Consider the following 26106-nt stretch of genomic DNA (forward strand, 5'->3'; position numbering starts at 1 on the left):
TTAAATGTTGGAAACATAATACCTGAAACTAAATGGAATTCAGCATTTAGAGAACCTTCAGATGGTGAAAGACTAAGCAGAAATCAAACAGAGAAAGAGGGATAAATTTGAATACATAAAAATGCCAAGTTTCTAGATGTCAAAAACAAGTAACATTAAAAGGCAAACAACACACTAAAAAAATTGTAAGACTACTAACAAAGTGTTGATTTCTGTTCTATGCACATATGCCATGGAAATAAAATTTTAAAATATCAAAATCAAAAAAGATAGGCAAAGTAAATGAACAGAAGAATCAGCAATAGATATATCACATAAATTATGCTAGCAACCAAAGAAATGTAAAATTAAACCTTACACATATTTAGCAATACTCTAGGCATATATCACCCTCAGCATTCACAAATATGTGCTGTTATAAATACTGAGGAGGAAATAAACCATCACAGTCTCTCTGGAAAGCCATCTGGCAATTTGTACAAAGGAGTTCAACATGTTCTCGTTCCTTGATCCAGAAACTCTGCATCCAGGAATCTAACACATGGATAGAATTAAAGACACAGAATGATAACAAATCCGATATAAGCAACTCAAGTGTACAACAATAAAGCCTAATTTATAACCCTAGTGGAGGTTGCATATTGTTGCAAGTTGTGTTTTTGAAGCATATTTATTGGCTTAGAACTATGATTATGAAGTAGTGAGAGGTAAAATAGCAAAATTCGTACATGCAAAGTGTTGAAATATCATGTGCGTAAATAGATGATAGATACGTGGGTGACAAATACTGATGGAAAATACCTCACCATGTTGGCAGTGGGCTATCAGTGGGTTGTTTGGTTTAATACTTTGTCTTTGTATTTGTTTTTTTTTTTAACTTTATTTATTTATTTATTTATTTATTTATTTATTTATTATTTTTTAATATGAAATTTATTGTCAAATTGGTTTCCATACAACACCAGTGCTCTTCCCAACAAGTTTCTTCCTTAACGCCCCTTACCCATTTAGCCCACCCCCCCACAACCCCTCCCGTAACCCTCAGTTTGTTCTCTATATTTAAGAGTCCCTAATGTTTTGTCCCCCTCCCTGATCTTATATTACTTTTGCTTCTCTTCCCTTCCTACAATCTGTTTTGTATCTTGAAGTCCTTGTATGAGTGAAGTCATATGATATTTGTCTTTCTCTGAGTAATTTTGCTTAGCATGATACCCTCCAGTTCTATCCACATAGTTGCAAATGGCAAGATTTTATTATTTTTGATTGCCGAGTAATACTCCATTGTATGTATACCACATCTTCTTTATCCATTCATCCATTGATGGGCATTTGGGCTCTTTCCATACTTTGGCTGTTGTCGATAGCACTGCTATAAACATTGGGGTGCATGCGCCCCTTCGAAAGAGCACACCTGTATCCCTTGGATAAAAACCTAGTAGTCCAATTGCTGAGTTGTAGGATAGTTCTATTTTTAATTTTTTGAGGAATCTCCATACTATTTTCCAGAGAGGCTACACTAGTTTGCATTCCCACTGCCAGTGCAAAAGAGATACTCTTTCTCCGCATCCTTGCCAACATCTGTTGTTGCTTGAGTTGTTAATTTTAGCCATTCTGACTGGTGTGAGGTGGTATCTCATTTTGGTTTTAATTTGTGTTTTTTGATCATGAGTGATGTTTAGCATTTTTTCAGGTGTCTATTAACCATCTGGATGTCTTCTTTGGAAAAGTGTCTATTCCTGTCCTTTGCCCATTTCTTCATTGCATTATTTGGTTTTTAGGTGTTGAGTTTGATAAGTTCTTTATAGATTTTGGATACTAACCCTTTATGTGATCTGTCATTTGCAAATATCTTCTCCCATTCTGTTGGTTGCCTTTTAGTTTTGCTGATTGTTCCTTTGGTGTAGAGAAGCTTTTTACCTTGATGAGGTCCCAGTAGTTTATTTTTGCTTTTGTTTCCCTTGCCTCTGGAAACTTGTTGAGTAAGAAGTTGCTGCAGCTGAAGTCAAAGAGGTTTTTGCCTGTTTTCTCCTCTAGGATTTTGATGGCTTCCTGTCTTACGTTTGGGTCTTTCATCCATTTTGGGTTTTTGTATGGTGTAGAAAGTGGTCCAGGTTCATTCTTCTCCATGTTGCTGTCCAGTTTTCCCAGCACCACTTGCTGAAGAGACTGTCTTTATTCCATTGGATATTCTTTCCTGCTTTGTCAAATATTTAGTTGGCCATACATTTGTGAGTCCATTTCTGGGTACATGCAAAAATCCTCAACAGGATGTTAGCCAACCAGATCCACCAACGTATTAAAAGAATTGTTCACCCTGACCAAGTGGGATTTATACCTGGGCTGCAGGGCTGGTTCAATATCTGCAAAACAATTAACGTGATTCATCACATCAATAAAAGAAAGGACAAGAACCATATGATCCTCTCAATAGAGGCAGAGAAAGCATTTGACAAAATACAGCATCCTTTCTTGATAAAAACTCTCAAGTAGGGATAGAAGGATCATACCTCAAGATCATAAAAGCCATATATGAAAGACCCACCGCTAATATCATCCTCAATGGAGAAAAACTGAGAACTTTCCCTGTAAGGTCAGGAACACTACAGGGGTGTCCACTCTTGCCACTGTTATTCAGCATAGAATTGGAAGTCCTATCCTCAGCAATCAGATAACACAAAGGAAAAAACCTATCCAAACTAGCAAGGAGGAAGTCAAACTTTCACTCTTCACAGATGACATGATCCTCTATACAGAAAATCCAAAAAATTGCACCAAAAAACCTACTAGAACTGATCCATGAATTCAGCAAAGTTGCAAGATATCAAATCAATGCACAGAAATTGGTTGCATTTGTATACACCAATAATGAAGGAACAGAAAGAGAAATCATGGAATTGATCCCATTTACAATTCCACCAAAACCCATAAAATACCTAGGCATAAACCTAACCAAAGAGGTGAAAAAATGTATACACTGAAAACTATAGAATACTTTTTTAAAATTTTTTAATGTTTATTTATTTTTGAGAGAGAGAGAGAACATAAGCAGGGAGGGGGCAGAGAGAGAGGGAGACACAGAATCTGAAGCAAGTTCCAGGCTCCGAGTTGTCAGTACAGAGCCCAATGTGGGGCTTGATCTCATGGACAGCGAGATCATGACCTGAGCCAAAGAGTCATGCAACCAACTTAGCCACCCAGGTGCCCCCGAAAACTATAGAAATCTTATAAAAGAAATTGAAGAAGACACAAAAAAATGGAAAAAGATTCCATGCTCCTGGATAGGAAGAACAAATATTGTTAAAATGTTGATACTACCCAAAGCAATCTACATATTCAATGGAATCCCTATCAAAATAACACCAGCATTCTTCACAGAGCTAGAACAAACAATCCTAAAATTTGTATGGAACCAAAAAAGACCCCGAATAGCCAATGCAATCCTGAAAAAGAAAACCAAAGTAGGAGGCATCACAATCCTAAACTTCAAGCTGTACTGCAAAGCTGGAATCATCAAGACAGTATGGTACTGGCACAGAAACAGACACTTAGATCAATGGAATGGAACAGAGAACCCAGAAATGGACCCATAAATGTTTTTATTTGTATTTGTACTTAACAGTATACTCCAAGATGATTTTTTCTTTATCAGAAAGACAAGAAAATAATTTTTTGCTGTGTATCTACAGATGTCTTCCATGGCCAATGTGAAAATTGTGGAATTTTATGTGAAATTTTAATGTAATAATAATGAAAATTACGCTATACTGTTTTTATGGCACTTTAATGGCTCACCCCAAAATATTCCTAGATTATCTATCAATCTGTCTTATATTTATCTATCTACCTATTGATTGTGGGTTCTTCTAACTCCCTTATCCAGCCTCCATCAGATGCAACCATACCCTGCCTTTCCACGAGTCTCACCTCTGCTACATGGATCAAAATTTACTTTCTTCAAGCTATGCATACTTGAATTTCTCTGATACTTGGTATTTTGAATATCTCACTCGGAATAGTTTAACATGTGAGTTTTCTGTCAGAGCTCTCTCTTAATATTTATCAATAGATGTCTTTATTAAAAGAATTCTAAATGAACCTGTGTACATGTACTTGGAGTCCCTGTGACTGAGCGCTTCTCCATAAGAACTTCTTAATAAATTAGGGAATTATTGCAGACTTTCTGTAATCAAAGTGTAGGGAATGAGTTTATAAATTGGGTGTAAAACTAATGCAGCTTAGTATATTCACTGAAAAGAATTTCACTGAAGCTTCTGTTTAATAAAGTGAAATGTTCATTTTAAGTGAATATTCAACTCTGTGATACACCATCTTAAAGTTATGTTTAAGTCTAATCATTAGATAATTTTCTTTGCAGCTTTTAGATCTAAATCTTGGTCTAAAATCAAATAGTAATGATAGGCCCCCTTCATTCCCTCAAACATTTGATCAGGTATGCAATTCTAAATAAAACCTTCAAAATCCATGTCAGTGTCACGTTTCAAGAAAAATATGCAAGATATGGTAAAATTAGCTTCCAGCTAGAAATGAAAACAATCCCATCACTCTCTCTCTCTGCTTATAACTTGAAGCCAATTTTAATGCTAATATAGTACAATTAAAATAATAAAGTAATCTTAATACTACGATCTATAATGACTTCCATTACTAAGCATGGCACTTACTGTTTTATTCATTTATGTACTGTCTTTCATGAATCCCTATACCAATTAATGAAATGTAGATATTATTAACTTCACTATGAAAATTATGATTAAAAGGCTGAGGGATTAAACAACTTCTCAAGAGGTGATATTGCAACTTATTTGGCAAGATTGGAATGTTTTACTTAGGATACAGGAGCTCACCACTCAGTCTCCTGGAATGTTTTAGAGACTGTTGATTACACTGAAGGCCATCGCTGTGAAGCACTTTGAGCCGACATCTGTGTATTCTGAGCATTCTTGTGGCCACCTTACTCTTCCCTTTAGGTGGGTGTAGTATCTTTGCGAATGAAAGATGCTCATACAGCCTCAGTATGTGTATTTGGATGTCTTACAGGAGCCCAGAGAGCAAGGCTAGGTCAATGAGGCTCATGAATACCCTGAATAATACAGAACTGAGAAGTCTCTTATTCTACAGTTCTTAGTGCCTGTGTAACACATGTATTTCTGGTGCTGTCGATACAACCGATCCCTGCTCTCAAGAAAGTTCTAGGCAAGGAAACTCAGACACACGGTTCTAGTGAGTGTTAGATAAATTTTCATAAGGAAGAGTGCAATATTCTCTGTATAGAAATGCATAAGGGAAATTATCAGGTATACCTCAGGTCAAAATATGTGGATGGGTAGAGGAAATAGACAAGTATAAAGGGAAAGAAAAATGGGTAAGTGGGAGAATGAGAAACTTTTCTTCAGCAAGACAACATTAATAGGGTCTAAATGAAAGCCATAGAGTGGGATATAATATTTATTGAACAGTCAGCTGATAAAAAGACTTACACTGTGATATATGGAGAGCTCTTATGAACCAGTAAGGCAAAGTAGGAGAACAGACGAAAGACACGAAACAACACTTCACAAATGTCCAACATTGTAAAACAGTTCAAATCACTGTGAGGTGACGATGCGTACCTACCGAATGGCTAAACTTACCAACTGTCAGCAGAGCAGTGGACCACTCACAATAGAACGTGAGCTCACACGACAAGTTTAGAAGACTTAAAATGGCAGGGACCTAGCCCATACGTGCGTGTCTGACAATTATATTCTTGTTTTTCACACAAATGCCTTCATGTGTAAGAACACACACAGAAGGACCTAGTGCTGTTCGTCACGGCATGCCCTGGAAACAACCCAAACGCCATCACCAGTGTGAAAAGGAAACGAAGTTGGGGGTGTCTGTCTAATGAACACAGTACATCCATTAAAACGAGAACGCAGGGACTACACTTGATGTACCTAACTCCCACATGCATGCCGACCATGTAAGACTTAGTAATACTTGAACAAAGTCAGTAATTAAATGACATTGTATAGTTCTATTTGTACACAGTTTCAAACAAGTGAAAGTAATCTATGATAATAGAAAGCAGGCCATCTTTAGAGTGGAAGGAGCAAGAGCGATTGATAGAAAATATAGAGAATAGAGGGCTTCTGAAATATTGACGATATTCTAGTTCTTAATGTCATGGCATTTAGAATTAAATACAACTTGGTGATAGTTCATCAGGTTATGGATTTATGGTTTATAAAAGTCTGTCATATATAGCCCTTCCATACAAAGTTTAGTTTTTAAAAGCAAGTTGTATTTTGTTGCAACAAATAATCCTTGTAAACACATCCCTGAGCATACGTTTCATTATTTATGTAAAATAAATTGCTGAAAATGAACTACTGGGACCTTATGAAGATAAAAAGCTTCTGCACAGCAAAGGAAACAACCAACAAAACTAAAAGGCAACCAACGGAATGGGAAAAGGTATTTGCAAATGACATATCAGACAAAGGGCTAGTATCCAAAATCTATAAAGAGCTCACCAAACTCCACACCCGAAAAACAAATAACCCAGTGAAGAAATGGGCAGAAAACATGAATAGACACTTCTCTAAAGAAGACATCCGGATGGCCAACAGGCACATGAAAAGATGTTCAGCATCGCTCCTTATCAGGGAAATACAAATCAAAACCACACTCAGGTATCACCTCACGCCAGTCAGAGTGGCCAAAATGAACAAATCAGGAGACTATAGATGCTGGAGATGATGTGGAGAAACGGGAACCCTCTTGCACTGTTGGTGGGAATGCAAATTGGTGCAGCCACTCTGGAAAACAGTGTGGAAGTTCCTCAAAAAATTAAAAATAGACCTACCCTATGATCCAGCAATAGCCCTGCTAGGAATTTACCCAAGGGATACAGGAGTACTGATGCATAGGGGCACTTGTACCCCATTGTTTATAGCAGCACTCTCAACAATAGCCAAATGATGGAAAGAGCCTGAATGTCCATCGACTGATGAATGGATAAAGAAATTGTGGTTTATATACACAATGGAGTACTACGTGGCAATGAGAAAGAATGAAATATGGCCCTTTGTAGCAACATGGATGGAACTGGAGAGTGTGATGCTAAGTGAAATAAGCCATACAGAGAAAGACAGATACCATATGTTTTCACTCTTATGTGGATCCTGAGAAACTTAACAGAAACCCATGGGGGAGGGGAAGGAAAAAAAAAAAGAGGTTAGAGTGGAAGAGAGCCAAAGCATAAGAGACTCTTAAAAAACTGAGAACAAACTGAGGGTTGATGGGGGGTGGGAGGGAGGGGAGGGTGGGTGATGGGTATTGAGGAGGGCACCTTTTGGGATGAGCACTGGGTGTTGTATGGAAACCAATTTGACAATAAACTTCATATATTTAAAAAAATAAAAAAATAAAGACAATATCACAAAAATAAATAAATAAAATAAAATAAATTTCTTTTCCTAATTCAAAAAAAATAATAAATTGCTCAAACTACATTTATTAGGTCTAAGCAAATAAACATCAAAGGCAAAGGCTCAAAGAAATGTTTTATAAACAACGTAGGTATTAGAACTATAGATCAAATATGCAGTTGCAAGGATGGTCAGATGCACTTTTGGAATACAGCAGTCCATCACAGGATATACGACAAAAAATATATCTCAAAAACTTTTTCAGAGACACTTTAGAATAAAACAAAAGTATACAATTGAAGAACAGTGTCTTTAATCTTCTGTGCTTGCCAATACATTTATTGTGTGTATAAATAGTTACAGATGTATCTATACATAGACTACAGTAGCGGCATTCCAACTGAAACTTGCTTTCTCATTCTGGAGTTGAAGATGTGGAAGGAGTAACTAACCCTCACTTACCTCAACAGTCCAACCGCCTCTTGTTATTTTCTCAAAAAGAATTCTGCAGTTGAACCTGAAAGCATTGTCTTAGATATACTGAAAAGACAAGGCACCCCTCCAGAAAAGCTAATTGGATACGAAGCTTATGTCCCTAGGGGAATAATCTTGGGTATGCAGCATTTCTACCGGAGACAATCTTTTCGTTATTGTTTAATAGTTTCTATGATTATCTTCACGACACGAATCTCTTTATATGGAATCACCATCACTAAATATGTCAGGGAATTTAACTCTGGGGACTCAAAGCGGTGAAATGTGAATCCACTCTTCTGTGTACTTTTAACATGTGCACATCAGCATGAACAGAATTCAGGAGATGGGACTTCTTCTCAAAGATATGAGTTCTTCTCAAAGACAAAGAAGGCTGCAGAGAAGACAAATTTGCTTTAGGGGCAAGGCGCCCAAGAGCTTTGCAGTGTTTGGATGCCTTTTTTATGTGTCTCTTGGAATTCAACTTGATGAAGCAAGTATGTTGCAAACAGTTCCTCACTAGGCTAGGCAGTGGGTTATTAGATATTTTGTGTGCACCTGCCAACAGAGCCTTCTGTGAAGACTAATTGAGCAATTACTGCAATTATATGGTCATAAGGGAACCTTGTAATCCTGTCCTTAAGGATACCCAAGCATAATTAGGCCATGGGTGAATTTCCAAGTTCTTCAGCATAATTCTTCTTCTCTAATCCAGCGGTAAAATTAGAAGCTAAGAGAAATAAGGGGGCGGGAGAGGAACGGAGCAGTAGTTACTATCTGCTTGAAGAGGATGGTTCTTCAAAAGAAATGCGTCTCCTAGTTTTTCCCCTTTTCTAAGGCCTGGGGAGCCTGCTCTGGCAGTGGTCACCACGGGCCGGTTTCCTTCAGGTCTGGCTCCGTGTGGTGATCTGCTACCGGGCTGGAAAATTCAGTACAATACAAATTGACATGAATGTATTTAGTAAGTAGATATTAACTTGCCAAATATTATACATGATTGCATGTTTTTTTCCCCCATAAAATTCTTTCTTTTCTAAGGAATAGTTTCTCGCTGGCATTTCCTTGGTTAGTTGTATGTCCTTCCAATCGCTGGCTATCTCCCATACAGAGATTTTTGGTGATGGAGAAGTTCAAAACTTGATGCATCTTATTATGTTGTTTCTTCTAATGAGTACATGTTTCATTTTCCAACTCTGGCTTAAATGCTACTTATCTTTATAAAAAATTTCATTACATACTGTAACAGTAGCATCCTACACAAAACACAATATCCTTTAATGTTACATATTACCAGTGTTAGAAATTCTCAAGATTCAAGCAGCCCAATATACTTGGGATGTAATCTTAGAAATCATAGCTGAGAATTCATCCTTTTCACCTTTAAACCTAGATTTTCTTAAAAAAAAATCAGTCCTAGGAAGTTATATAAGACAACTGTACTCCCAAATTTCCAGAAACTCATTGAAGCCTTCACCAAGAGGATTTATTTATTGTATTCTCACTAGTACAATTTGCTAATTTATAATATTAAAATTAGTACAGAGTATAGAAACTACACAGTGAAACAGGACTGAATGGCTTTAAATACATTTCATCCCACCTCCCTTCTTCACTTCTAGGCCCACTCTCCCGAGACAGCCACATGCTGGTATTTCTAGTTTCAATTCTTCTGATTCTAGATGTCACGTAATTCTAAACGGCGTACTTGTTTCTTTTTATTTCTTCAGTTCTCACCATACATTTATTAATAACCAACTATGAAAGATGAGGAATTTAATTAGAACCTTTCCCTCCCTTTTGGTTTTGTTTATTGTGTTATTTTTAGTTTTTTTTTTCCTGTTGTTCATATAATTTTTAAAAATATGACTGAAACCCCATTTCTCATTCCAGCAACTTGTGCAGGAAGAGGATTTTAAACTATGTGACTCATTACCCAAACTAAAACTGTATATGTGTTGGTCACTTAGCAGAGAAAGGTGTCAGCAGAGAAACCCCAATGTGATCTGGTCATGTTTAGCACTCTCCCAGAGGACCTCAGGTTCAGTTTTTTTTTTCTTGTTTTGTTTTCTGTTTTTTTGTTTCGTTTTGCTTTTAATTCTAGGTAAGTTATTTCAAAAAGCAGGAGTCTAGGATCCCTTAGTATATTTCTCTGGCCATGGGAAGGAAGACAGGCTGCAAAACATCCTGAGGGGTGAATTCCCTTCGCAAGATCTGCATGCTACTGTACTTTTGGAAGACCCACCACAGATTTATTAGTTGAACCAGAACTGCAGTAGCTTGGCTGCATGCTGACTTTGGCTAACGCCATCAGGCTGCTTTGACAAATGTCTAGGATGACCTGTCAGCCCTCCACTCCTGTGTTCAAACATACAGACTTGAAGAGCTTTGGATGCTTTCAGTGTCAGGAGAAATACAGGATTACAGAGGAAGGAAATTGTCTGTTGGGCAGGTGTGTGTGTGTGTGTGTGTGTGTGTGTGTGTGGTGAGAGAGAGAGAGAGAGAGAGAGAGAGAGAGAGAGAGAGAGAGAGAAGTGACACAATGATAGAGTGAAACAGAACGAGGGACAGAAATAGGGAACAAGGGAAAGAGTTGAGGAAGACTGTTGTATTGTGATGTGTTGTATTGTGTGGAAAGAACAACAACCAAAAGAGCAGTAGTCATCCTGATTTAATGGAGTGATTTTGATATTGGTTTGACATTTTCATGGATCTGAAGACACATTAAAAAGGTGAATACAGTATTGCAAAGTTATCCCTACCAGGAGCTCTTTGTTTTTAGGAAGATATTAAAAACGTTTAGGCTATGGAGAGCCTATTAGAGATTTTTAAGTCTGCAGAACCCCTAAGATGTATGTGAACTCCAAATATTTGCTCAATGATTACCTTTAATTATTTCAACTTCAAAAATTTAACATGTTTTAGCAATATACTTGTGTTTAATATAACTTACCGTAACTTAATCAAAGTTAACTATTCCACGTTACAGTTTCATATTCTTGCATTTCTTTTCAGCAGGCCACTACTCTACATTTCTGCTGAGATTAGAAAGTACTGATTTTATATAAAAGTATAGGATACATTTCAAGGTTCTCTCATTTGAGAAGATATAATATAAAATAACATTGCAGTGATTCCTTAGACTGTGAAGTCAGATATTGAAACACGTTATTTCCCTTTAAAATTACTGGTATGTTTGGACTGAGGGCTTGCAGAGACTTAAAGCAGTATTTCTCAAACTGTGTTCTAAGGCAATGTAAGAGTTCAAGGAGATGTTAATGGATGATTCTAGAAAATGTGCAAATAACACCCCCTTCTTAGATGGACATTACGCAAATTAGCACAAAAGTCTCTGAAAAGACCTGCAGGAAAGTGGATTCACTTTCTGAAAGTTTCTTTCATATCCTGTGTCGCAAGCTTATCTGTGAAGAGTGCACATTTGTTTTTTCAGCATATTTGTTACAAGGAATGATTGATCATTCAGTACAGGGGCCAAGAAACTCTGTCCTACATACCATTCATCTTTGTATATAAAGCTTTATTGCAGCATAGTCATACCCACTTGGTTGATTTTGTGTTACAGTGTCAGAGTTGAGAAGCTGACACGGAGACTCTCTGTCCAGCAAAGCCTAAATATATTTATTATCTGGTCCTGCACAGAAAACTGCTTACCAATCCTGATAGTGGAACAGAATACCACTGGACATCATATTGGCAAACACTGGCTTAGAGAAATATATTATGATTTTAAACAGAGTCCTCTTGCATATAATTATAAATTAAATTTATATGCATGTACGTACATGCATAATATATAATCAATTTCGCTATATGACATTTGCAGTGATGGGGCTTTGATTTCTATTCACTTAAAGCATTGATTTTTAAAATTTTGTTTTTAATGTTATTAAGTGATTACATTTTTAAATGTAATTTTTTTAATTTTTTTAATTTTAAATGTAAAAAGTAATTTTTAAAACATGAGTTAGGAAGAAAAAGAATGTAAATATTCTTACAAATCTTGTCTACAGACAGATAAAATTATATTTGGTAGCCTCATACTTCTGATTTAATTATCTAGGGAAGATGCAGATTTATTGATCTCTTTCTTCCTCGTCTTCCTCTTAGGAGAAAACCCTGATATAAAGTTCTAAGTGTGTAATTACTATGACTTTTCATTCTGACCCTGAGGACACATTGTTCCCTCTTTGAATTCAAAATTAACTAGTATAATGTGTTAAATTTCAAATCTCGAAAGCTGAGTTTAACTACTAGTTCAGATATTGCCTAGCTGTCCAGACTGTAATGTCTCATATCTGAGTGTCAGTTCTCCATGAGGCGTTAAGAATAAAGTGGGACTAAACGCTCCCATTTTTTTTTCCAGGAAGAACTGAACCCCATCGTGGTTACCCCGCCCATCCAAGCTGTTGACCAGGACCGGAACATTCAGCCGCCAGCAGATAGACCAGGCATCCTCTACTCTATCCTTGTTGGTCCGTATCTGGTAACATTTTACACTCTCACTCATCGTTCTAGAATCATGCATAAATAGTTGTATCTAATCAAAGGAAACACCTTTAGTAACAAAGGTGGCCTTCTTAGAAGTTATTATTTTTATGTAAAAATAAATTCAGAAATAATAATTTTTGGGGTGCACGGGTGGCTCAGCAGGTTAAGCAGCCGACCCTTATTTTCTGCTCAGGTCGTGATCTCACTGTTGTGAGGCTGAGCCCAGCCTACGTTGGTCTCCATGCTCAGAGTGGAGTCTGCTTAAGATTTTGTCTCTCCTTGGGGCGCCTGGGTGGCTCGGTCGGTTAAGCGTCCGACTTCGGCTCAGGTCATGATATTGCGGTCTGTGGGTTAAAGCCCCGCATCAGGCTCTGTGCTGACAGCTCGGAGCCTAGAGCCTGTTTCAGATTCTGTGTCTCCCTCTCTCTCTGCTTCTCCCCTGTTCATGCTCTGTCTCTCTCTGTCTCAAAAATAAATAACGTTAAAAAAAAAAAAAAGATTTTGCCTCTCCCTCTCCCTCTCCCCGTCCCCAGCTTGTGCTCTCTGGCGCTCTCTCACAAAACAAAACAAAACAAAACAAAACCACATCTTTCCCCTCAGAATTAGCTCAGAATTCCCCTCAGAATTAAACAAAAAATGGAAAAATTTCATTAAGGAAGTGAAACAACTTTAAAAAAATAGGATATTAATCTACATATTGGTAACTTTCTCTGTGTTCCATCACAAAGAATTCTCTAAGAAAAATTTGAAAAAAGTCCATTGAAAATGCACAGTTTGCTCAACTAGTATTTTATCATTGGTTGAAGACAATTATGCAATTCTGAGACGACGTGAGTGAATTAAATAAGGGCTTTGGCACCATATGGGAGAAGGATCACGAGTCCCCAAAGGCTCACAACACGTTCTACCCTTGGCTGATTTTTCCTTGAAAAGTTTCACAGGAGCTCTTCTGGCTCATCCTTGTACGTAGACTGGTAATTGCACTGAAGCAAAAATGATGAGAATGTGATTATGCCACTCTTCCCAAATTGCTTTTGCTAAAACATGGATGTTGCTGCTTTGCATGGTTTAGAGTATCTAGAGAGACAGATGCATGTGAGACCATCCCTCTCCTAGTGAGAAAGGGGTTGCTCTTGAAATGGGCTTCAGAATGACTGTTCAGTGGAATTCAGCACTACTCTCAACTCCTGAGCCTTTAGTCTGTGTGTATGTGCACATACTTAACAATACGGCAGCCTACAAGACACCAGACAGATTGCCAAATATGATCCTATATCCTACTTAGAAATGCTGTCTGTAAAGAAAATAAAGCAGTTCTGTTTCAAGCCTTTGGTGTCTGGAACTGTGCACATATCATAACCCCATGGTAGAGATGAGATCATTACATTTTTAAAAAGTCCTTATGAACATAAGCGTCAGTCTTTGAAGTCTGTAAGGGCCTGGAGCATAGATCAGAAGAAATAACCATTGTTCATTTCATCAACTGGAGGTTTGATCGTATGTCAGTCACTGTGCTACGTGCTATAGATGCAAAGGTGAGAGGTAGAAGTTCTAGGTTAGGGAGGGGTGGAGAAAATTACGTAGAAAGTTATTTCGGCAGAAGGGTCAGGGTTCCCAGGTAGAACACAGGAGAGAAATTACCTAGAAAGTTGAGACAGCATGTGTAAAATTCAAAGGATGAACTTGAAAGCCAGTGTTGGAGAAGCCTGCTTCCCATGGTGGGATGAAATCCAGTGGTGTTCGTGAGTTTCTTTCACTCTTAGAAATTATATTTATTTTTTCTTTTGATAAATGAGCACCTACTCTGTGGAGGGAGACAGATTCCTCACTTCGTGGAGCTGGTGTTCTGGCAGAAGCAAAGGCAACAAGCAAGAAACGTATTATATGTTTATTATAGAAGAGAGAAGGCGGTCAGCACTGTGGGGAAAATGGAGCACAGAGAGGTGTTGTAGTATAAACTGCAGCATTAGATAGGATGATCAGGGCACAGCTCACTGAACAGATGAGATCTGAGCAAAGTCTCACAGAAGCTGACGCAGTTACCCATGTTGATGTCTGGGAGAATAGGTGGAGATAAAAAACTGGAGCTTGCCTGCTGGGTTTCAGAAGCATCAAGGAGACCAGGAGCGTTGGAGGTGAGTGAGTGAGAGGGAATAGAAAGAGGAGGTGAGACACAGAGGGGTCAGAACTTAGAGAGTCTAGTATGCTATCGGTCGACTTTGTCCTTTACTCTGAGCGAATGGAGAAGCCAAGGTAGTAATGAGAGGAGAATGATGCATTGGCAGCCTGTGTCACCAACCACCAATGTAGTATGATGGATGGTCCTAAACAATAGACACAACCACCAGCACTGTCTTTGTTTTTACAAATAAGTTAAATAAAATGATGTCATTTATAGCATTTGCACTTCTAGAGGATGGGGCCTTGTACTGATAGTTTGAACTGTATTCAAATCCTGACTGTAACACTTATTAATCATATAATGCTAGGTGAGTTACTCATCTCTCTGCTTCAGATGGCTCCTCTTGAAAATGGAGTTTAGGGGCCCCTGGGTGGCTGAGTCGGTGAAGCGGCCAACTTTGGCTCAGGTCACGATCTCACGCTTCATGAGTGCGAGCCCCTCTGTTAGCACAGCCCCTCTGTTAGCACAGAGGCTGGAGCCTGCTTCAGATTCTGTGTGTTCCTCTCTCTCTCTCTATGCCCCTCCCGTGATCGCACTCTGTCTGTGTCTCCTAAAAATAAACAAACATTAAATAAATAAATAATAAATAAAATGGAGTTATTAAAAACAGACCTTCTAGGGGCGCCTGGGTGGCGCAGTCGGTTAAGCGTCCGACTTCAGCCAGGTCACGATCTCTCGGTCCGTGAGTTCGAGCCCCGCATCAGGCTCTGGGCTGATGGCTCAGAGCCTGGAGCCTGTTTCCGATTCTGTGTCTCCCTCTCTCTCTGCCCCTCCCCCGTTCATGCTCTGTCTCTCTCTGTCCCAAAAATAAATAAACGTTGAAAAAAAAAATTAAAAAAAAAAAAGACCTTCTATAAAAAGGTTTTGAAAATTCGATTCAGTATAGGTAAATGTGTAATCATGCCTGGGAAAAAGCTAGTGCTCAATAATGTTAATTCATGTCACCATTACCATTAGGAAGAAAAATCACCTTTCCTAAGTTAGACAAGACTGGTAAGAACAGAAGCACACACACACAGAGAAACGTGCACAACAGGATTTCCATGGCTCTGATTTTCCTTACTTGGCAAGACCTCTTCATTTTCCTTAAGTCCCCCCTGCCCAGTAGTTCTGAGTGCATGTCCCTCAGAGCTAGTTTTCTCAGCCTTCATGTGGACAGCTCCCCACCGCTCTCACACATTCTTGGCGGTCTACTTACTAAATGGGAGGATGTGCGTGTTCAGGTGTGCAGAAGGGCCATCCAAGGACTGTTGCCAGTTCCTTCCCTGGTCCTACCGTAACTATCGTCAATGGTGGAATTACTCTTCTACCACTGATCATCCACAACAACTTCACCCTGTGTCACCTCAATCCACTATTTCCTAGAGGTGTCCATTGGCTTTCTTCACAGAAAAATGATACCATTCTACCTGTGAAGGATGGGATTAGCAGGGATACTCTGAGTGAAAAATATTCAGAGTATAAGCGATTGAAAACTCAAAAAAAAAAATCCCTCAAAATTGACTCCTGCCTTAAAGTGGAAATTCCTTTATCCCAAAGTGGGATGACTTCTGGAGGGAATAAGTAAAACTCTGATAACCTAACTGATGCCCCTTCTGTGTTTTACTGTTAGGACGATGAAATTTAGGTTTAAGTTGGAGCATTCACTAAAGGACAACAACAACAACAAAAGTGGCAATAAAATCTCAAACGACTAAGTGCAAACTAGAAGTTTATGGTAAACTAAAATTTTCCATAAAACTGGCATAAATTTAGATGCACTGAATTTTTGGGGGGTACTTATCATTTCAAAAACACCGAATTATACATTTAAGAAAGTCCTTGTTACATTCAGTATAATAAAATCACAGTACAAGTAATATTAGATTGATATTTTAATAATTTAAGGAATTATTCCAGGTGAAGTCATTGAAAATAATCAAGGAAAGACTTGTGAAAAATTTCCCTTCCCTAAAAGCTGTGACAAACTAGTATAAACCAAAGTGAAATCATAATTTTGGATCATTAATTGCTGAATTAACCAAGTCTTACAGCAACCCAGGGAACATTTATTCAAGAAAAACAGCTGACTCTTGGTTGTGTTTTTTTTTAGCTTCGTGGAATTTTTCATTTGCCTGAGTCACATTGCCTGCTGGTTAGTTCAGGAGTAGCATTAAATACAACAACCTTGGAACACCTGGGTGACTCAGTCGTGTCTGACTCTTGATTTCAGCTCAGGTCATGATCTCATGGTTCATGAGTTCGAGCCCCATGTCAGGCTCTGTGCTGACAGTGCAGAGCCTGCTTGGGATTCTCTCTACCCCTTTCTCTCTGCTCCTTCCCTGCTCACACACACACATGCTGTCTCTCTTTTCCAAAATAAATAAGTAAACTTAATAAAAATAACAACCTGCATTCCCAAAGTATCTTGACAGTCTCTTGAAAAACAGAACAAAACTGGAGCTCTTCCAAAGCCTCATTTCTAAAGAAACATCATGTGACCTGGCTGGTGGGTCCCTGGAAGAACCCATATAAAAGGCTAACTCAGATTTCACCCAGCACAAAAAGTTTTGTTTGAGGGATGGTTAGGGAGCAGTGGGGAAGGAGTTTCTCAAAAACAATTACAGGCAAGTGTTTTAACTTTGTTGCTGCCTGAAGCGATAGACAAAAATTGGAACACGTGATTGGCTAACCAGTAAGCTTAAAAAGAAAGTTAGGAATGATGTCCACAGGGTTTGCCAAAACGTTGACATATTGGTAGGAATCTTGGAAGGACAACAGTAAGAATAGTAGCATGTGAATTTTCAGAAAACACCTGAGAAAGTCTTAAGTTTTCATATCTGGCTTACCTTGAGTTTCTGCCAAAGCAGAAAGAAAAGACTAGGGTGGAGCTTTAAACAGCAGAATTAAGGACTAACTGTGATCTAACATCAGCCAAGTGCTCCCAAAGACTAGGATACTTATTGTTTCCAAGTATGTAAAAAATCTCCGCCCCATCATTAACTAAACACTAAACCCAGTACAGGTTTCAGTGGCCCCACGTGACAAAGCAGGCATATTTTAGAGTTATCAGTTCAGAAATCACTACTTGGAAAAACAAATGAGCAGCATCTTCAGCAGACGCTGGGGAGGGAAGAAATCTGATGTTCAGTGTTGTCACATAATACTATTTGAAATGACCAGCTTTTAAGAGAACCTGGGACACTGGAATGAAACAGGGAAGAATGGCTGATACACAGGGAAAATAAATCAACAAACGTGTTTCTGAGAGATTCTAGGCATTAGACTTAACAAAGACTTTCATTTGGGTGTTTCAAAGATGTTCAAAGAGCTAAAGATGATCATGTGCAAGACTCTAACGAGACAAAGAAGGGCATTTCCATGACTGTCCCCACATCGTCATTAACAAAGATATGATAGAATATGTGTTTATGTCTAATAATATAAGAAGGTCTCCTAACTTTTAGTTTATAATAGCAGCTTGTAATATTAGCGTTTTTAATGCTGGATGCTTGTACCAGAGCATCTACTGTATGACAAATAATATGTATTAAATACAACATGTAGATAAGCATTACATACTAAAATGTAAATATAAAAATATGATTAATAGCTACTTTTGCCTATTATTCAAAGTCAGTGTGGCCATTATGATAATATTATGTATATTTTGGCAATTAGAGTTGGTATAACACATTGGTGAATAATGGAGACACCACATGCACCTGGGTGGCTCAGTCAGTTGAGCCTTCGATTTCTGCTCAGGTCATGATCTCGCAGTTTGTGGGTTCCAGCCCCGTGTCAGGCTCTGTGCTGACAGGTCAGAGCCTGGAACCTGCTTCGGATTCTGTGTCTCCCTCTCTCTGCCCCAACTCCCGCTCACACTCTGTCTCCCTCTCTCTCTGCCCCAACCCAGCTCGTGCTCTCTCTTTCTCAAAAATAAATAAACATCTAAAAAAATTTTTTTTAAATAAATAAAAGAAGAATATCAATACCAGGGGCTTCTGGGTGGTGCAGTTGGTTAAACATCTGACTCTTGGTTTCGGCTGAAGTCATGATCTCACTCCCACTCACACTCAGTCTCCCTCTCTCTCTGCCCCAACCCAGCTCGTGCTCTCTTTCTCAAAAATAAATAAACATCTAAAAAATTTTTTATTAATAAATAAAAGAAGAATGGCAATACCAGGGGCTTCTGGGTGGTGCAGTTGGTTAAACATCTGACTCTTGGTTTCGGCTGAAGTCATGATCTCACGTGAGTTTGTGAGTTTGAGCCCATGTCCACTTTATGCTGATAGCTCCAAGCCTTCTTGGGATTCTCTCTTCCTCTCTCTCTGCCCCTCCCCCATTCACACACAAACTCATGGGGGAAACATTTTGGGGGGAAAAAATAAAAAAAGAAGAGCAACATCAGACCCACAAACCTTAGGTTCAAATATTTTTTATAAACATGCATTAACTCTGATAAGTATTATTAAGTATTAGTATTTTTGTGCCCAAGCATACAGTATACTCATTTTGAAAAAGCCATGAGGAAGATACAGATTTAAATATGTATTTTAAGTGGATAACACAATGAAAACATGTCCTGGGCCCCCAAATCCCTCCTTTCGATATTTTGGATTTCACAAATACTTGGGGAAGAGTCCAGAATTTTCATTTATCTGGTTTTACTTTCTTCTTTTATTTTCCCAGTGCCACATACCTTATAACTGCATCCTTTTTTACATGTTGGCCTTTCAAACACTAAGTCACCTCACACATAGTCTATTAGTTCATTCCCTCAGGTCGTTCTGTTTTCCAGGATGTTGATTGTAATTCTGAGTAACTTCCACTGATTCAGAAATTTTCTTCTTTTCCTTTCTGGATTTATTATTCTCTGTTATCAGGAACTTATTACTAGCTAATAAGCTGGAGTATTGTGCAGTATTATTATCATGTAGGCATGAGAGAGAAGCTTGATTTTATGGCACACATTATTGGGAGATGTTTCTCCTACTATACAGGTCTTATTACTGAGTATCAGTATTCATATTTTTATGGCTTCCCCTGGAAATTGTTCCAGAGAACTGTTCATTTCCAAACACATTGAGCTTCTTGTCCTGTCCCCTACAAGGATCAATAGAGTAGAATAATAAGCTACAAATACTGGAACTCTCAAAAATATCTGCTAAAAATGAGAGCATTGATTGATCCAAAGATAAGTATGTTATCTAGAGTAATGGGGCATGTAGGGTATTTGTTAGTAAAGGTACAAGTTTAAATATCCTTACAAAGAAACTCTAAGACACAGTGTTTTAAATCAAATAGAAGTATCTTTCTTTCAGGGGCGCCTGGGTGGCTCAGTCGGTTAAGCGTCCGACTTCAGCCAGGTCACGATCTCGCGGTCCATGAGTTCGAGCCCCGCATCGGGCTCTGGGCTGATGGCTCAGAGCCTGGAGCCTGTTTCCAATTCTGTGTCTCCCTCTCTCTCTGCCCCTCCCCCATTCATGCTCTGTCTCTCTCTGTCCCAAAAATAAATAAATGTAAAAAAAAAAATAGATTAAAAAAAGAAGTATCTTTCTTTCTCCAGTAACAGCCCAGAAGGCTATGGCCCTGGGTTTGTGGGAAAACTATGATTCTTAATACTTGGTTTGCTATGTTACTCGGCCAGTGGGGGGGGGGGGGGGGGGAGAAAAAAAGATAATGTTCAGGGCAAGAAACTTTGTGGAAATGAACCAAAATTCATCAAAACATGAAGACAGTGTAAGCTGAGGAGCCTGGAGCCTCCTTTGGATTCTTTGTCTCCCTCTGTCTCTCTGCCCCTCCCCTGCTCATGCGCTCTCTCTCTCTCTCTCTCTCTCTCTCTCTCTCTCTCTGTCAACAATAAATAAATGTTAAAAAAATTTTAATTAAAAAAAGAAGAGGGAAAATACTGTGCGGCCTACGTGGCTCAGTTGGTTAAGAGTCAGATTCTTGATTTTCCGCTCAGGTCATCATCTTATTGTTCATGAGATTGAGCCCTGCATCAGGATCCTTGATGACAGCATGGAGCCTGCTTGGGATTCTCTCTCTCTCTCTCTCTCTCTCTCTCTCTCTCTCCCCTCTCCCTCTCCCTCTCCGTCTCCCTCTCCCTCTCTCTCCTCCCTCCCTCCCCCTCCCTCCCCTGTCTCCCTTCCCCTGTGCCATTCTCTCCCTCTGTCTCTCCCCCACCCTCCCTGACCCTGTGCCATTCTCTCTCTCTCTCTCTCTCTCTCTCTCTCTCTCAAAATAGATAAGTAAACATTTAAAAAACAAGAGGGAAAATAGACTCTGCTTCTTGGTGGGAAGCTCAGAATTTGTAGCTGTCTCTAATCTACCTCAGGTCATGTGTGTGTATGTTAGATTAAGATAGTGAATAGTTGTATTGAACAAGTAACTTTTTCATTCCTTGCCCCATGAGTTAAAAATAGTTGAGTAAGCCCTGTAATGTTTAAACGTTGTGCGTGCATTACCATTAGTTCAAACTTCAATGTTCACCATTTGCATAGAGTACTGATTACTATTAATTACATTGGATGTAAGTTCGCATTTCAAGTAATTCTACAAATTGTTTTAAAATGTCAGGCTGGGGGTGCCTAGGTGGCTCAGTTGGTTAAGCTTCCGATTCTTGATTTCGGTTCAGGTCATGAACTTGTGGTTTTGTGAGTTCAAGCCCTGTGTCAGGTTCTAGACTGACGGTGCAGAGTCTGCTTGGGACTCTCTCTCTCTCTTCCTCTCTCTATGCCCCTTCTGTGCTCATGCCCACACTCTCTCTCTCAAAATAAATAAACATTAAAAAAAATTGTCAGGCTGGGTTGATGTGCTTGGGTCTTCAGGATGTGACCTAATAGCATGATTCATTTAGTCCTTGTACTAGGAGCATGGGAGTGAGCATCCTGTCCCTTAGTGGTGTTTACTTTTGCATACATCATTAGTGTTCTTTTCCATCTGAGGTTCACTTGAAGAAATAGTTCTCAGCTGTTTATTCATTTTTGTGAGTATTCGTTTGGTGAAAAATGAACTCTACAAAACACAGGTCACTTTAGGCAGATATGAACTGAAGCCCACTGCCATGTGCTGAAGGCAGACAGGGGACAGTACTTCTGTCCCCTGTATACACTGCATAGTCCTCATGCCTCCCTCAAGACTCCTTGCCCGTGTCCCTATACACATGCCAAGAGCAGCAAGTGTCATCTTGAACAGTAAATATCTGTTAAGCATATTTTTGTATTGTTTTTGGACAAAAGAAATGTGAAATTAAAGTTTTAATATGGGTGGTGGTTATATAGGTCTCTACAATTCTCCAAAAACATCGAAGCTTATCTGTGCATTTAATTGTATGTAAATTGCACCACTAAATAACACCTTGGGCATCACTGCAGTAAACAATATATTAAATTTTGTCTAGATAATTGGGAGATTAAAGTGGCATTTTAGCATGTTACCTTAGTTATTATAAATGCATGGAATGTCAGAAGATTGAGGAAGCTATCAGAGCAGTACATGAATGAGAGGGCAAGGCTTTAGGTGAGGAAGCAGAGTAGGACCACAGAAAAACACAGGAGGAGAGAATGGTGAGGACACAGGCAAGGAAGAATCACATGGGCAGCACATGAAGAGTCATAAGAGAGGAATTTGGAGATTGGAATCTGCATAGTCAGAAAAATGGTGGCATTATCAGCAAAAACTCAGTTCATGGTTTTTATACTTGTTTCAGGTTTAAATAAAAGTATGGGCATTTCATACACCGTAACGCGGTGGTTCTCAAACTTTAGAGATTTTCAGAGGTGCATATTTCTGACCTTGCTTTTCAGGGATTCTCATTCAACAAAACAGGATGGGATCTTAGCTTTTCCCATGCAAGTGGACCAAGATCTACATTCTCAGAAGCACTGCCATAAAAATGCATCAGGAAAATAACCCAGGAAAATCTTTGTAGTATTTTCATAAATTGAGAAATTGGATACTAATGGAGTAACTTTGATTTTTTTGAAAGACAAGTAAAAGCAGATTTGAGGTTTTATGTTCTTTGGTGGGGGATGGATTACAGAGTTTTTGGCACTGTTTTAGAACAGAAAAGAAGAGTGTATTATTCATTAGAAATAGCTCAACAAAGAGATTGCAAAGAGGATGGATAGACCTGAAGAGATGTGGAAGACATGAGAGTAGGACGAGGGGAGTTTACTGTTTTCAGTTAGAACGATCAAAGATGCACATGAAAAGTGGGACAGCTATAAGGCAAAATGATAAATTTAAAACTAACAGTAGAGAATGGCAAGAAATTAGAGGCAACATCTATCATCTGGGCACCAACCTAGGAGTAATGTGATAACAAAAAGAAATGTGCTTTGAAGGCATAGATAAAAATATGGTTGAAATTATTGACAAAATTTTAGTTATATAACCAGGGCAGCAGGTGAATTGAATATCAAGAGAATGGAATTTTAATACAGTTAACCCCAATATTAAAATCAAGACAAAAACTAAATGGAGAAAACTCAGAGCTTTGGAGAGATTTTGAAAAAAAAGGACCTTTTTAAAATAATTTTTATTTACGTTTATAATGGGAAAAGAGACATCTCCTCATTATTGTTGTTGTTGTCATTTTAATGTGAGTAGAGCTGACACAGGCTGTTGCATTAGTTTCAGGTGTACAACATAGTGATCTGACATGTCTGCACGTCACCGTGCTGCACTCACAAGTGTCACTACCATCTGTTCTGTTCTATTGCTATTACCGTGTCATTGACCGTGTTCCTTATGCTCTGATTTTTATTCCCATGGCTTACTCATTCCATTACTGAAGGCTGTAGTTCCCTTCCCCTTCACCCATTTTGTCCATCCCCTACCCACCTTCCCTCTGGTAACCATCAGTTCTCTGTATTCATAGGTCTGATTGTGCTTTGAGTTTGTTTCACTCATTTATTTTTAGATTACACTTGTGAGTGGAATCATATGGTATTTGTCTTTCTCAGCCTGATTTTACTTATCATAAGACCCTCTGAGTTCATCCATATTGCCTCAAATGGCACGAACTCATCCCTTTTTATGGCTGTGAAATATTCCATTGTATGTATGTGTACATATGTGTATATAAATAATATATACCTTAATTCTTCATCTATTGATGGACACTTAGGTTGCTTCCCTGTCTTGGCTATGTCTTGGCTATTGTAAATGATGCTGAAATAAACACACAGGTGCATATATCTTTTCAAGGTCCTATTTTCCTTTTCCCTGATTAAATACTCTCATGTGGTAGCTCCATTTTTAATTTTTGAGGAATCTCCACACTGTTTTCCACAGCGTTTACACCAGTGTGCATTGCCACCAACAATGCACAAGGGTTCCTTTTTCTCCACATCCTCACCAACACTTGTTGTTTCTTGTGTTTTTCATTTTAGCCATTACTTTATGTGTGAGGTCATATATCGTGGTGGTTTTCATTTGCATTTCCCTAGTGATGAGTGATATTGAGCATCTTTTCATGTGTCTGGTGGCCATCTCGATGTCTTCTTTGAAGAAACGTTTGTTCATGTCTTCTGCCCATTTTTAATTGGATTATTTGTGTTTGTTGCTATTGAGTTTTATAAGTTCTTTATATATTTTGGATACTAATCCTTGATCAGATATGTCATTTGCAAATATCCTCTCACAGTCAGTAGGCCGCCTTTTTGTTTTGTTGATTGTTTGCTTTGCTGTGTAGAAACTTTTTATTTTGATGTAATCCCAAAGTTTATTTTTGCTTTTGTTTCCTGGGCGTTAGGAGACATATGTAAGAAAAATGTTGTGATGGCTAATTCCAGAGAAATTATTGCTATGTTCTCTTCAGAACTTTTATGGGTTCAGGACACATGTGTAGATCTTTAATCCAATTTGAGGTTTTTTTGTGTGTAATGTGTTAGAAAGTCACCCAGTTTCATTCTTTTACATGTAGTTGCCCAGTTTTCCCAGTACCATTATTGAAAAGACTGTCTCTTTCCCATTGCATATTCTTCCCTGTTTTGTCAAAGATTAATTGACCTTATAAATTGTGGGTTTATTTCTGGACTCTCTATTCTGTTCTGTTTATCTGTGTGTCTGTTTTTTTTTGCCAGTACTGTACTGTGTTCATTACTACAGTTTTTTTTGTGATATATCTTGAAATCTGGAATTTTGATACCTCCAGCTTTGTTTTTCTCAGGATTGGTTTGATCACTTAGGGTTTTCTATGGTTCCATACAGATTTGAGTATCATTTGTTCTAGTTTTGTAAAAAAATGTTGTTGGGGTTTTGATGTGGATTGCATCGAATCTGTAGATTGCTTTGGGTGATATGGACATTTTGACAATATTACTTCTTCTCCAAACCATGAGCATGGATGATCTTTTCATTTGTTTGTATCATCTTTAATTCCTTCCTTCCTTGTTTTTCTTCCTTCCTTCCTTCCTTCCTTCCTTCCTTCCTTCCTTCCTTCACTCCTTCCTTCCTTTCTTTCAAAAGAAATTGAAGATGTGAAACCTATAACGTGAAATTTTATGGTTTTCAGAGTACAAGTCTTTCACCTCTTTGGTTAAATGTATTCATCCATATTTTAGTATTTTTGATCTGATTGTAAGGTTTTCTTTTAAATTTTCGCTTTCTGCAACTTTGTTATTACTGTATAGAAATGCTACAGATCTCTGAGTATTGATTTTGAATCCCGCCACTTTACTAAATATGCTTATTACTTCTAGTAGTGTCTTTGGTGGAGTCCTAAGGTTTTATATGTATAGTATGCCATATGCAAATAGTGACAGTTTAATTTCTTTACTGACCTGGATGCTTCTTATTTCTTTTTCTTGTTTAATTGCTGTGACTAAGGCTTCCTGTACTATATTGAATAAAAGTGGTGAGAGTGGACATCCTTGTCTTACTCCTGACCTTAGAGGGAAAGCTCTCAGTTTTTCACCATTGAGTATGATGTGAGCTGTGGGTTTTTCTTATATGGCCTATATTATGTTAGGTATGTTCCCTCTAACCCCGTTTTATTGAGAGTTTTTGTCATGAATGGATCTTAACTCTTGTCAAATTCTTTTTCTGCATCTACTGAGATAATCATGATTTTATCCTTCATTTTGTTGGTGTGTCGTATGATGTTGATTGATTTATGAATATTGAACCATCCTTGCATCCCAGGAATAAACCCAACCAAATCATGGTGAATGATCTTTTCAATGTACTATTGTATGTGATTTGCAAATATTTTGTTGGAGATTTTTATATCTGTGTTCATTAGGGATATTAGCCTGTAGTTACTTTTTTGTGGTCTCTTTAATTTTTGGTGCTGGGTAATACTGGCCTCATAGAATGTATTTGGAAGATTTTCTCCCTCTTCTATTTTTGGAATAGTTTGAGAAGAATAGGTATTAACTCTTCTTTAAATGCCTTTTAGAATTAATTTGTTATTCTGTTTAGTCCTGGACTTCTATTTTTTGATAGTCTTTGATTACTAACTCAATTTTGTTACTTGTAATCTGTACAGATTTTATATCAGCCTGGTTCAATTTTGGAAGA

General features: G+C 38.2%; 1 protein-coding gene across 7 annotated transcripts in view; it reads left to right on the forward strand.

Annotated features, from left to right (window-relative positions):
- Positions 1–26106, forward strand: part of PCDH15 (protocadherin related 15) — a 1256363-nt gene that overhangs the window by 851106 nt on the left and 379151 nt on the right. For all 7 annotated transcript variants that reach the window (XR_006299724.1, XM_043596132.1, XM_043596136.1 and 4 more), the window contains one exon: positions 12289–12397. Coding sequence is in view for 6 of the 7 variants with exons in the window: in XM_043596132.1 (XP_043452067.1) it covers positions 12289–12397 (109 nt within the window). In the remaining variant the exon portion in view is untranslated. The remainder of the gene's footprint in view (positions 1–12288; positions 12398–26106) is intronic.

Source organism: Prionailurus bengalensis, chromosome D2 (genome assembly GCF_016509475.1).
Source record: "Prionailurus bengalensis isolate Pbe53 chromosome D2, Fcat_Pben_1.1_paternal_pri, whole genome shotgun sequence".
Lineage (NCBI taxonomy): Eukaryota > Metazoa > Chordata > Mammalia > Carnivora > Felidae > Prionailurus > Prionailurus bengalensis.